The sequence below is a fragment of the Bos taurus genome, chromosome 4 (genome assembly GCF_002263795.3).
Source record: "Bos taurus isolate L1 Dominette 01449 registration number 42190680 breed Hereford chromosome 4, ARS-UCD2.0, whole genome shotgun sequence".
NCBI lineage: Eukaryota > Metazoa > Chordata > Mammalia > Artiodactyla > Bovidae > Bos > Bos taurus.
In genome coordinates, this window is record NC_037331.1 from 43,329,709 (window position 1) to 43,344,187 (window position 14,479).

General features: G+C 35.1%; 1 protein-coding gene across 29 annotated transcripts in view; it reads right to left on the reverse strand.

Annotated features, from left to right (window-relative positions):
• Positions 1 to 14,479, reverse strand: part of PHTF2 (putative homeodomain transcription factor 2) — a 202,469-nt gene that overhangs the window by 82,375 nt on the left and 105,615 nt on the right. For 25 of the 29 annotated variants that reach the window (XR_009494148.1, XR_009494147.1, XR_009494146.1 and 22 more), the window contains 3 exons: positions 14,121 to 14,276; positions 8,455 to 8,673; positions 867 to 995 (listed from right to left, as the gene is read on the reverse strand). Coding sequence is in view for 5 of the 29 variants with exons in the window: in XM_005205348.5 (XP_005205405.1) it covers positions 867 to 995; positions 8,455 to 8,673; positions 14,121 to 14,276 (504 nt within the window). In the remaining 24 variants the exon portion in view is untranslated. The other 4 variants (XR_009494151.1, XM_059885602.1, XM_059885603.1 and 1 more) reach the window with 3 other exon arrangements.

The window sequence follows — 14,479 nt, forward strand, 5'->3', positions numbered from 1 at the left end:
GCAGCCTACCAGGCTCCTCTGTCCATGGGATTTCCCAGGCAAGAGTACTGGAGTGGGGTGCCATTGCCTTCTCCAAAATATCATCTAGCTACCTTTTTTATCATCATATTGCATAGTATGTAAAAATTCACAAAAAAGGTACAGAGTATTAACCAGATGCAAGTTTTTGGAGACTCCTTATTAACAGCTTTTCATAGCTCACATGGAAATATGTAATAGGAAGTAGCTCAGTTTCTGACACCAGTTATTTTAATTCCTGTCCTACATAAAAGTATGCACAGTTCTAGTTAGCAACACACAAGAAATTTAAAATTGCCAAGTTAAATCACGCCTAGCTGTCCATGGGAATTAGGCAAAATTTTAAAAGTAATAATGATGTAATAAAAGAAATAATACAAACTGAAGTTTAAATCTGTAGGATTTGTATTCCACATCTTCAAGTGACTTAAGATTCTTTTACCATTAGTTGATTTACTCTTGTATATTTAAGAGGCAAGCGTCAGTAGAAATTTTCCAGTGTGAATTCTTTTTAATGTTTTGAGTAGTAATAAATCAATGAAGTGAGGTAAATGATACAGAAAAATGTTTTCATTAACAATTGTATATACCTAGCAGCTCCTAAATTTGATCCACTGAAAGCAAAAAAAACGAATAATATAAAAGAAAATTTTAAACCATCAAGGTCTATTCTTGATCAGAAAATGAAAAGCACCAAAAAATGTTTGGTGACAAACCACTCAAATACAAGAAACTTTTTTTTTTTTCAGGTTGAAGAAATGAGGTGAGTAGGTTGTAAATATAACACTTCAGTAATCATTTACTATATTAATAATCACTATCTAAACAAATAAAATTTAAAAACTCACTCTGTTCATTATCATTCCACTGATTTCAAGGACAGACATATCTGCTTTCTTGCAGTCATTGCCTTCCCATACGATAGCACTTATTTTTTCTAATCCTGGGTGGGAACTATGGAGCCAGGGCAAATGACTCTATAAAAAATAACCAGAAATTGGTGAGTATATTAACTGTATTTCAAAATAAAATATATATACACACACACACACACAATTTTATCTATATACACTAAAAAATAGAAACTGGTGAATGCATTTATATTTATAGAACACATATCTATACAAAGCTATCTCATGTACAATTTCAGGGACACTAAAATTCTATCTTAAAATTAGTTAGCATATACTAATTTGTAGCATAAGTAATTAGAGTTATAAAAATGCATTTAAGTTAAGAACTTTCAGAACCTATACTAGGCAACTTATTCAAAAATACTCTAAAAATTGTCAGCAAAGGCACTTAGTTGTCAATCTGTTTACATAACTCCTAATATACTAGTGTTCAAAGACAAATGTGCATCAAATTCATATTACTAATTATTCATATTACTGACTATTCAACTTATTCATGTGTGATACGAAAGACAATGATCACTGAGATTTGAACCTTTCTAAAAGACTAAACAGTGATACAATCTCATTCAGAAAGACACACACTTACCCTTAATACTTGATTTAGTTACTTTTCTGATTTTTTTAAATCTAGCATTTCTCCAAAGGATCCATTTAACTTTTCCCTTCAGAACAAATATTGCAAACTGAAGCACATAGAACTAGAAGTATTCCCCCAAGTAAAATAAAGTATCCCTCACAGTTTCACAGAATAGAAAATGGTAGGAAGAAAAGCTGAAAGCTTTAATACAAACAAAATCATATACTTAAGTGTGTTTGTTTTTTCTGTTTGTTTCAGATCTATAATTAAAAGAATAAAACTTCAAAATAGGATAGTTGAAGGTTAAAGATAGCAACACAATAAAACACTAATCTTTACATTATCAGATATCAGTAGAAATAACACAAAAAGACTGGTCCCTCCCCTCAAAAAAGATTAGTTCCAGAATGAGATACAATTGATATTTCTAATATTATATTATTTCTAAGTTATTTTAATAACATATTTCATTGAAAGAACTTCTAACAATGAACAAAATAATCTACTTTAAAATATTATTTGGCAGATAAAAATGTGAAATATGATAAAAGATATGCTTCTGCAGACTTAAGGAATATATTTTCCTCCGGAGGAAGTTGCACTGATTCATTTCAATAAAAGGTAGAAAAAGTAACATAATAATATGCAAGAAAATAAATATGGGAACTTATTATTCTGACCTCATACATTAATTTTCTTTATGTAAAGCTAATATACCACATTTATGTGCACAGAGTAAAAAAAGTGATGAACAATTATACAGGCAAACCATAATGCCAGGAGTCATGTTATTGGCAAAGCCCTTTTATATGTAGTTATTTGGCTACCAAGACGGTTCCTCTGAAAATTTATCTATTGCAAAAACAGAGTATCTTAATATACATTAACCTTCATAGTATATATTTCATTATTGGAGAACCTTAAGAGCTATGTGATACTGACAGGAGTTATTAAATATCCACCTAATTCCTCAAATTGTATAATTTATCCCCAAACAAAACAAATAATCTACACTAAAATGTCAAATTTTCCCTGAAACTATAATAATTATGAAAAATGATGAAACCAAAAAGCCTGGAACAAGTATGAGAAGCTGAATGGAAAGATTATTAAACCACAGAGATAATAGATTAAAGCATCGATATGCACGCTCCTTTTTTTTAAACTCTCAGTCTGTAACAGTGAATTATATGAAGCAAGATATACAATACCAAGAATGTCCATCTAGAAAAAGAAACGGGAAGTCAAAAAAATCTTCATTCTAATTCTAAAAGTACTCATTTTGCCCAGGTAACTTCTAACTAGCATTTGATAGAATTTTCCTATTTCTAGAAAGGAAAAAGGCAAGAGCATAAAAAGCAACTAAAACCTGGAGAATTTAAAAAGATATAGGAATGTGTGTGTGCATGTGTAATGTACTCAAAAAAACAGTCTTATTGAAATATACACTGCCTTTAGTACATGAAAGATTTTTTAAAAGCCTCAAAGAAAACATAAGAGCAAATCATTACATTTTATAGTTTCATCAGATAACAGGTTCTTCTTAGCTATGTTTTTCAAGCTAAAGTTTAGAACTCATTCAATACTTCTTGTTATCCTTATCAAAATCTCAATTGCTTTGCTCCCTGTTCATTCAAAGCTTTCTTGAAGTTTCCAGCTCTGGGAACTATAGCAGTTAAAGTATGGCTTTACCCACTGAAAAATTCACTTCACTTGAATGTGTCTTGGTCATTGTTTGGTCACTAAGTTGTGCCAGCTCTTTGCGACCCCATGGACCGTAGCCTGTCAGGCTCTTCTATCCATGGGATTTCCCAGGCAAGAACACTGGGGTGGGTTGCCATTTCCTTCTTCATGGGATCTTCCTGACAGAAGGACCGAAACCATGTCTCCAGCACTGGCAGGTGGATTCTTTACTACTGAGCCACCAGGGAAGCCCCTGGAATGCGCCTTTATATTATATACTCATCCATGGCTACAGAATAAAAGTTTTCTCTTTTAGAAATGTTTCAGTAACTATTTACCAAGAAAATAAAATAAAACTACATATTTGGTGACACACTGTCTAGAACACACTGATTGAAATGCTCAGTGCATCTTCATGGGGAGGAATTTTCCAGTCTTTATCATAGGCAGGAAAAGGTCCTCCAAACCTTATACAGATCTTAGCCAAACAAACAAAAAAGGCAGCTTTTCATTAAAGGGAGCTAATTTCAGCTAAAACTGAAAACATGAGCTTGTTTTTAGACGCCTGAGAATACAAAATGCATTTGAAATCGTCCTAAATCAAAAAGCAAAACCACTGTATATCTAGAATACTGTAATTAAGATGTAGAGTAAAACAGTAAAAAAAAAAAAAAATTTATCTTACCCAAAAAAAAAAAAAAGGAAAAAAGAGATATAATAGATTTAGGACCAAAATTTACTCTATAAGCATTCATTACAACAAAAATTTTAATCATTTAAGAAAGGTCTACTTAGCACCTTTTGAAAATTTTTTGTTTCATTATTTCATTCAACTAATATTAAGCACCTACTATGTACCAGGCGCTGTGTGATACAACAATGAGCAAAGCACGCGTCGTCCCTAGCTCTGTGCCACTTACGCGGTTGCTGAGAAAAGAGCTCACAGACATTTTCATAAGCCTAAAATCCAGTTATTATCCTCAGTGACTTAGATGAATATACAGGTGACTCATCCATCACCCTTTTCACATGCATTATTCTCTGGTTGTTTTTTTTTTTTTTTCACTTCTTAAATTCGAGGGATCTTCAGCTAGTCCCATGACCACACTCTGGACCCTGTCACCACACTGAAATGCCTACTTCTGAAGTGAGCCTCTAACCACAGTCTTCCATCTTACCAGAAAGGAAAGATTCCTCAAACCTTCAATTTAAAACACACTTTTCCTTGAACACACGTGTTCTTCAACCTATCGGTCTCTTCTTCATATTTCCTTCTCAATTTAACATGTCTAGATTCTTGCCTTATCCATTACTTTAACCAGCATAGCATCCCCTTTCCTGTCCCTTGAATAGCAACTACTTGGCACCTACACTGTGTGACTCTGGGTGCATTACTTAATCCTGAGCCTTCATTTCATTTATGAAACAAAAAACAAACTACGCTGACATAGATCATGGAGATTACATGAGACAATGCATCTAGATTACTTGCACAATGGATGATATATAGGGTCAATGCTTATTAAATCTTTGTTATTATAATTATTACAACTATATTCTAGAGAATATCATACAACTGTATAAAACTGTTATTTTTCAGTTGCTAAGTCACATCCGACTCTTTGTGACCCCATGAACTACAGCACACCAGGCTCCTCTGTCCTCCACTATAACCCAGAGTTTGCTCAAATTCAAGTCCAGTGAGTCGGTGATGCTATCTAATCACCTCATCCTATGCCACCTCCTTCTCCTTTTGCCTTCAATCTTTCCCAGTGTCAGGATCTTTTCAAATGAGTCAACTCTCTGCATCAGGTGGCCAAAGTATTGGAGCTTCAGCTTCAGCGCTAGTCCTTCCAATGAATATTCAGAGTTGATTTCCTTTAGGATTGACTGGTTGGATCTCCTTGCAGTCCAAGGGACTCTCAAGAGTCTTCTCCAACACCACAGTTCAAAAGTATCCATTCTTTTTGCTCAGCCTTCTTTATAGTCCAACTCTCATGTCTGTACATGACTACTGGAAAACCCAAAGCTTTGACTTCACATACTTTTGTCAGCAAAGTGATGTCTCTGCTTTTAATATGCTGTCTAGGTTTGTCATAGCTCTCCTTCCAAGGAGCAAAGTTCTTTTTATAATTTCATGGCTGCAGTCACCATTGGCTGTGATTTTGGAGCTCAAGAAAATATTTTCTTGAAAATCCATCACTGCTTCCACTTTTCCCCCTTCTATTTGCCATAAGTGACGGGACCAGATGCCATGATCTCAGTTTTATTTAATGTTGAATTTTAAGCCAGCTTTTTCACTATCCTTTTTCACCTTCATCAAGACACTCTTTAGTTCCTCTTCACTTTCTGCCATTAGGGTGGTATCATTTGCATATCTGAGGTTGTTGATATTTCTCCTTGCAATCTTGATTCCAGCTTGTGAGTTATCCAGTATGGCATTTTGCATGATGTACTCTGCATATAAATTAAATAAGGTGACAATATACAGCCGTGATGTACTCCTTTCCCAATTTGGAAAACTGGATGTTCCATGTCTAGTTCTAACTGTTGCTTCTTGACCCGCATACAGGTTTCTCAAGAGGCAGGTATGGTGGTCTGGTATTCTCATCTCTTTAAGAATTTTCATAGCTTGTTGAGATCTACACAGTCAAAGGCTTTAGCATAGTCAATGAAGCAGAAATAGATGTTTTTCTGGAACTCCCTTGCTTTCTTCATGATCCAGTGAATGCTGGCAATTTGACCTCTGGTTTAAACCCAGTTTGTACATCTAGAAGTTCTCGGTTCACATGCTATTGAAGCCTAGCTTGAAGGATTTTGAGTGTTTCCTTGCTAGCAAGTGAAATGAGTGCAATTGTATGGTAGTTTGAACATTCTTTGGCATTGGCCTTCTTTGGGATTGGAATGAAAACTGACTTTTCCAGTCCTCTGGCCACTGCTGAGTTTTCCAGATTTGTTGGCATATTCAGTGCAGCACTTTAACAGTATCATCTTGTAGGATTTTAAACAGCTCACCTAGAAATCCAGCACTTCTGCTAGCTTTGTTCATAGTAATGCTTCCTAAGGCTCACTTGACTTCACACTCTAGGATATCCAGTTCTATGTGAGTGACCACACCATTGTGGCTATCTGGGCCATTAAGATCTTTTTTGTACAGTTCTTCTATGCACTCTCAATCTCTTCTGCTTCTCTTTGGTTCTTACCATTTCTGCCCTTGATGGTGCCCATCCTTCCATGAAATGTTCCCTTGATATTTTCAATTTTCTTGAAGAGATCTCTAGGCTTTTCTATTCTATTTTTTCCCTCTATTTCTTTGCATTATTTAAGACTCTCTCTCCTTCCTATTCTCTGGAATTTTGCATTCAGTTTGGTATATCTTTCCCTTTCTCTCTTTTCTTTTGCTTCTCTTCTTTGTTCAGTTATCTATAAAGCCTCCTCAGACAACCACTTTGTCTTCTTACATTTCTTTGGGATGATTTTGGTTACTGCCGCCTGTATAACATTATGAACTTCCATCCGTAGTCTTCAGGCACTCTAACAGATCTAATCCCTTGAATCTATTCATCATCTTCACTGTATAATCATAAGGGATTTGATTTAGGTCATACATGAATGGTTTTCCCTACTTTCTTCAATTTAAGCCTAAATTGTGCAATAAGGAGCTCATGATAGGAGCCACAGTCAGCTCCAGATCTTGTTTTTGCTGACTATATATAGTTTCTCCATTTTCAGGTACCAAGAACATAATCAATCTGACTTCGGTATTGACCATTTGGTGATGTCCATGTGTAGAATCATCTCTTGGGTTGTTGGAAAAGAGTGTTTGCTATGACCAGCAAGTTCTCTTCACAAAATCTGTCAGCCTTTGCCTTGTTTCATTTTATATTCCAAGGTAAAACTTGCTTCTCTGATTATCTCTTGACTTCCCACTTTTGTGTTCCAACCCCCTATGATAAAAAGGACATCTTTTTTTGGTGTTAGTTCTAGAAGGTGTTGTTAAGTCATCACAGAACTAGTCAACTTCAGCTTCTTAAGCATCAGTGACTGGAGCACAGACTTGAATTACTGTAATGTTGAATGGTTTGCTTTGGAAAATGTATAGACTGGGCAGCTACAAATTCATAGTTTTAGATTCCAGCTAAACCAAGATTCCACTCAACCGAGTGGGAGGGTGACTCTTTTAATGTGTTATATGGCGTGAACACAAATAAACATATACTCTCTCCTCACCATCTCCATTTCCCATAAATGATAATGCCAAGCCTTCACCACTATCCATAAGCCCCTTATCCTATCATCTCACTTCTCTTCTATTAAGAGACCATCTGGCCTCCAGCACTTCAAACAGAGATCATGCAGTAACTCTCATGGTCTGACTGACTTCATGAACTCTTCCTCCCCTGCCTGTTTCAGCAGAGGATGTGTTCCTTGTCCTGTTGGAGGCTAGGCTTCCTAAGTATACCTTTTCTCCAGAACCCTAGGAAACCAAAACTGTACCAGTTTTCCCACCTGCTTTTCTCCTATGCACGTAAGTGCTCTCCCATCTTCACATCTAGCAGCTGGGGACCAAAACATTCCTTCACTTTCTCCAACTTGTCAGGGTTATGCTTCTTCTTTTTTGTTTTTGGGTTTTTTTTTTAGTATTTATTTTATTTATTTATTTAGCTGCATCTGGTCTTAGTTGCAGTACACTGGACCTTCTCATAGTAGTTATATGTTGAAATGATAATATTTTAAATATACTGGGCTAAAAACATATTTAAACTAATTTTACCTTTTTAAATGTTTTTAAATCAGACTACCAGAAAATTTTAAATTATGTATGTAATTCATTTTATTTCTGTTGGATAGCATTACTACAGGCACTTTGAAATAGAAATCTGATATTCATGAGGTGTAGATTTGTGAATTATAATCGTATATTTGTGTGGAATTAAGGTTGCAGGTATAGATGAATCTGACCATGAAGTATGCTTAGTGAGAAAAGGACTAATACATCTAAAGTACAATCTGACTTAGAAAATTCTATTTGCCAACAATTTCTCAGGAAGAGAACATATGTTTGCAAGGTGATTGACAATCACTATATAAATACTGAGATTCTATGTTCCTATGAAGCCAGATCACAGGTCACATAAAAATTAAAACATGGGAACATTATTTCTATTGAATGTAAGTTTTCTCTCACCTCTGTAAAATGTACATACATTCAAAGGAGCTGGACCAACAGCCCCACACAATCCAACACTGCAAACCAACCTGATGAAAAGGGTCGTCTCTATATTCTTTTTTCACACATGGATTAATTTGAGGATTTTCCACATCTGTCTCACTGGTACAAGATGATCGGCATTCTGCACAATGTAACAAGTCTTCCCATAACACATCTTCTGTTTCAGATTCTGGCCTTGTGCTCTCAGAATCCTGTCTGGAACTTGAACAGCGAGAGCTGCAACTAGTACCCGATTTAGGGGCATCCTGAAATCAAGATATTCTTTGACATTAATACAATTTATGTACCCTTTCCAACTCAATGGATTTTATCAGAAACATATATTGCTACTTTTTACTAAAACAACAAACACACTGCCAAATGACAGTGAAATAAACAGCAAAACATTAAAATACATATTACTTTTTAAGGAGTAACAAAATTTTCTCATATCAAAATGTGATTTCACATCTCAGCTCCAGTATTATTTTGCAGGCAAAAGCTGTGCCTGTTTTCTCTTAAACTTTATACAAAGTTCAGAATTCAAAGACTAGCCTAAATCTATATGGACTGCATAGTCAGTGAATACTAACCCACTTTAATTGATATATTTAATGAAGCTCTTTTCTTACTCTAGTCTTTTTTTTTTTAAAGCAACAATAGGTTTCATATATCTACTGTTTTCGTTTTTCAAACAGAAGTTCAATAAATTGATATAAAATTAACAAATACTCTATACCAGGAAGATAACTGCCAACTTGTGTTTTTTAGATGTGTGCTGTGCTTAGTTATGTCTGACTCTTTGTGATCCCATGAACTATAGCCTGCCAGGCTCCCCTGTTCATGGGATTCTCCAGTCAAGAATACAGGGGGTAGGTTGCCATGCTCTCCTCCAGGGGATCTTCCCAACTCAGTGATCGAACCCAGGTCTCTCGCACTGCAGGCAGATTCATTACCATCTGGCCACCAGGCAAACCCAAGAATACTGGAGTGGGTAGACTATCTCTTCTCCAGTGGAACTTCCTGAACCAGGAATTGAACCAGGGTCTCCTGAATTGCAGGGGGATTCTTTACCAGCTGAGCTACCCAGAAGTCCCAGGTTTTTTAGATAATCTATGGTAAAAAAAAAAAAAAAGTGAAAAACTAAAAGGCCTAAGTTAAGTAATTTCTCATCAATATACTTTTCCACTAAGAGTTTTTTCAAATACAAAATAAATACCTTTGAGTAAAATTTTAATTTAAATAAATTCAAAAGTGAAAGTGAAGTCACTCAGTTGTGTCCGACTCTGTAGCCCCACAGGCTCCTCGGTCCACAGGATTTTCCAGGCATGAATACTGGAGTGGGTTGCTATTTCCTTCTCCAGGGGACCTTCCCGACCCAGAGATCGAACCCAGGTCTTCCGCATTGTAGGCAGATGCTTTACCATCTGAGCTACCAGGGAAGTTTTGTTTTTCGTTTTTTTTTAAATAACTTCCTAAATAAAGAATGGTAATAGCCATCCTTATAGTCAAGTATGCTGAAATTTTTGCTTTTGTTTTTACCCATCCTCTGTCGGTAAGACTGTCAATTTTACTTGCAAATGTTTTATATTTATTCCTCTCTCTTTGCCATGTTACCACAACAGTTCAGATTTCATCATTCACACTTTACTGTAAGACCTTCCTTACGGACCCCTATCTGAAAGGCCTTTCCTTATTTCTAGATTAACCTTCCCACAGTGCAGCTGCTCTTTCTTTCCTCAGACTAAAATCTTTCTGTGGCTTCTCACATTCCTTCAACCTGCATGCTTGTCTTTGAATGTGCTACTTCGGACCCTGCTGTCTACTTCTCCTACAGCGACACTGGGCTACTCCCTAGCCCCTCAACACAGCTTGCTCTTTGCCACTCTAGCCTCTAATCATGTTCTTAGCACTTACTGTTAATTCTACTCTCCTTTAAAGTCCACTCTACAAAGTACCAGGAAAATACCATCTCTACCCTTTCTGGCTGTCTTACGTCGTTTCTGAATCATCTACCAATGGGAAATAAAACTACCTACCTTAAAGAGATACTGAAATGAGCGCTGTGGCTTTTAATGCAAACCTAGTACAAAGCAGGGGCTCGACAAATGTTAGTTTAAAGCTACTCTCTACCCATGGCTGATTTATGTCAATGTATGGCAAAAACCACTACAATATTGTAAAGTAATTAGCCTCCAATTAAAATAAATAAATTAAAAAAAATAAAGCTACTCTCTATTTAGAGCAATCATTTTGTCCCTAAAGCAAGTTGTTACTTTTTATCTTCATTTAATGACAAATTTTGCATTGTTTTGTGGCATCTGAAATTTATCTGTGTTAATTAAATGCTCATGTAGTTCATATTCTCAAATATATCATCTCTCTTAAATATACTGTAAGTCCATGAAAGACAGAAACCACTTTTTTTTTTTGCCATCATTAGTACAAGTAACAAAATATCTTAAATGAATTAGATATATTATTGATAATTAATTTATTGATACCAGGATAGGATACCATAAACATAAGTTTACTGTACTGATAAGAGTATTTATGGGAGAAACATTGTTTAAGAGAGGAAAATTTTCCAGAAGAGCTGAGCAGGAAAATGAATAAAGAAAGAAAAAAGGGTTAAAATAAGTCAACTTTGTTTTAAGACATACACTCCCAAAATACTTCAGACTCAGTAATGTCAACCATAATATTTGAAACATAAGCTGTTTTCATTAGATAGGGAGACACACTGTATTAAGTAATCAGTAATTGCTAAATCAAAATTTTTTATGAAACTAGATTATCTGTAACTAATTTCTGATGCAGACTTGCTAACCAGATACAAATATAAGTAATAAGATTAAAGGCCTGATAACTGTTTAGGTGAAACTAATGGGTGATTTCAGGGATTAAAAAAATGTATATGTAATTCTTAATAAATGTATTTCATCAAATATTCATTGCTAAGTGGGCCATTTCACAAATGTCAAATCTAAAAATTACTACCTATAATTGCTTACATTTCAAACAGAATTTAACCTGAAATATTTAGGTGGTTAATGGCCACTTTAAATTTCACTACAAATTGCTGAATTAAGCCTAAAAGTAGGAAATTTTAGAACTGAAGAAAATAGCTCAATGGGTCATTTAATATGGTTTGCTCTGCTTATCTCAAATCTCTAGACTGGTAGTTTCAATTGAGGATACAATCATATTAATAAAGACTATTTATTTGAACTGAAATAGTTGAAGGGAAGAAGCATTTATAACATAAATGCTTTGTGCCAGGCAATTATGCATAATCTTATTTAAACCTAACAATCTGATGAGGCCAGTCTCCTCCTCTCCCCACTGTACAGAAGCAGAAACTGAGACTCACATAGGTTAAACAATTTTTCCAAAGTTACTTAAGTAGTCTGACTCCAAGCCCATTGTTTCTTCATTATGCTTCCCATTATCAGATGAAAAGCTAATTCACAGCAGGAAATAAAAACTGAGACACTTGCAGAGTTAAACAAAACAAGAGAGAGCTAAGAAATAGTACAAATACTTAAAAGGAAGGAGCTACCAATTACCCAGGACATCTCCTATATCCCAGATAACCAAGTAATTCCACCACCATCTTCCCAATAGAAGACTGGAAGAAACCCATCAGACATGGTAGATATTAACAGCAGAAACAGGCAAGGAACTAGGGTAGGGAGTTGAGGGGTAAGAGACAGAAGGGTTAAGTCAAAGTCCAAGATACTGAATAGCAAGATCACACCTCATCCCCAACTCCCTTGATGCCAAACACCATGATAGCATGGTAGAGTACCTACCACTCCCATGCCACCAGAAGATTGGATGATTTCTTCCTGAAAAACAAAATGCCCCTAAGAAGCATATGTACAGATGCTAACATCTGGGAGGCTTACAATAAACGGCTGAGTTCCTGAAAAGTACTCTTATAGTGAGGCCCATCAGTCCTGCTCCTGCACAAAGTGTTTCCCCAAATGATTTCTTTGTGCCTCACCCTAAAAGAAAACAGTATCACCAGTAATTTGAAAAGTACAGCAATAACTATATATAGATGCAAAACAACACTATAAATCCTGTTTGAATTTTACTTATTCAAAGGAGGTTTTGTTTTGCTTTTTTAATAAAAAAAACATAAGAACAACTTTTCAGTTGGTTTGATTTGAGAGTAAAAAATTTTGAAATACAGCCTTTTAAATATCCTCTAGTCTCAAGTTTCTCACTTCACAGATGAAGAATTTGAAGATCTGATTTTATTTTTAATGTAATCTTTTACATCATTTTTAAAAGATTTAAAACAACCAATGCCTACTCAATAATTATCAGCCTTACTTAGCTTGGAATCTGGAAGATGTGAAGAAACATTTATTTAAAAGTTAAGATTAGCAGAATAATGTTCTGTCCTTCAAGAATCTCAATATCGGGACTTTCCTGGTTGACCAGTGGCTAAGAGCCCTAGCTCCCAATCCAGGGGGCCCAGGTTCAATCCCTGACCAGGAAAATAGATCCCACACGCGGTAACTAAGACCTGGCGTAGCCAAATAAACAAAGAGTTTAAAAAAAAAAAAAAGAATCTCAAATCTCAAAACATAGTTGCAAATCAAGAAAAGTAAAGATTATGGGTAAAGAAAAGTAACTTTAAAGCCAAATACTTTATTCTATAGGAGACTGGAGACCTCTTTTTATAGTAGGTTCTGAAGCCTTTCCAGGACCAACAGACTTTCACCTGTTTATAGACTAAGACTATGAATTTCACAAGCATGGTTATCTGGCTTAGGAACAGGAGATGGAACATCAGTTGTGGGCGAAGAGGCAATAAGCAGACACACTGGCATTATGTGTCTTTCAAATGGAGCCAATAACAGAAAAAACAGCCATAGTTCACAAGAAAGATTAACTAGAGACAGAATCACAAAGAAAAATATAGGAAGAACAAGTAACTCCTTTAATCTTAAAACTCTTAAGGTTTTCATATTACAACATAGCATAATATTAGATTTTTCAGAAGTTTGACTCTTAACCATCAAGAAAAAAACATATATTCTAATATAGTACAAAAAGAGCAGAAGGTAACATTTGTCAGCAAGTGACAAAAGGAGTAATTCATGCGCCCTGAAGAAAGACAATGTTCTATCCTCAAGAAAATGTGAAAATACAATTGAATGAAAAAAATCTTTTTCTATTGAAATAGTTTCCAGAGATATGACAACATCAAGAGATGTAATAAAGTTGGAAAAAAGGTTTAAAGAAAAACACACATTAATAAAGAAATATAAGAGTTATAGAAGAAAACGGAATTGAATTTTATAGTCTGGGCAATGTAACTGGTGACAGTGACAGGAAAGAAGTCACTTAGAATAGTAACACCGCTATAATTTAGAAGTTGTAAAGCGTTTTCAAATTGTGGAAGTCTAACATGGGAGTTCACAGATTGTGTCTCCAGAATGCTCTTTAAAAGAAAACAACAAACTCAATGTATGAATCCTTAGAGATGATGCACAAAGTGAATAAAAGTGTGCGGCTATTTATATGTGAAATATATAAATCTAAAAGTACTCTTCTATAAATCCAGATCATGTAACAGTAAGATATTGAGATTGATGGGAGATATTTATTTCAGTAATATATTCAATAGATGAAAGAAGTTGTAAGTTGAAAACATATAGATACATATGCACAAATGTAAGGCCAAAGTAAATACCTCATTAGGGTAATGTTTCTTATAATGGTGTGATTTCCTATTCCGAAGAATGCTCTCAGAAGTCCTGTCTGCATGACGGCGCAATGGGTATCCTGTTTCTGGACCTTCTTCACTGGAGACTTCATCAGAGACATTTGTTACTGTCCTTTGGGTATCCTAAGTTAGGATTATGCAAAGAGGGTCATTGGTTAATTTCTGACTCAACCTGTAGCTTTAAAACTGCAAAATTTTAAATTATACATACATATATACATATACCTTCAAATACCACTAAAAATTTCAAAGTAACTGATTAATACCACCTGATTTTCTAAAAAAGTCTTAAATCAGTGACTTTGGTACTGTTCTTTCAAGAGTAA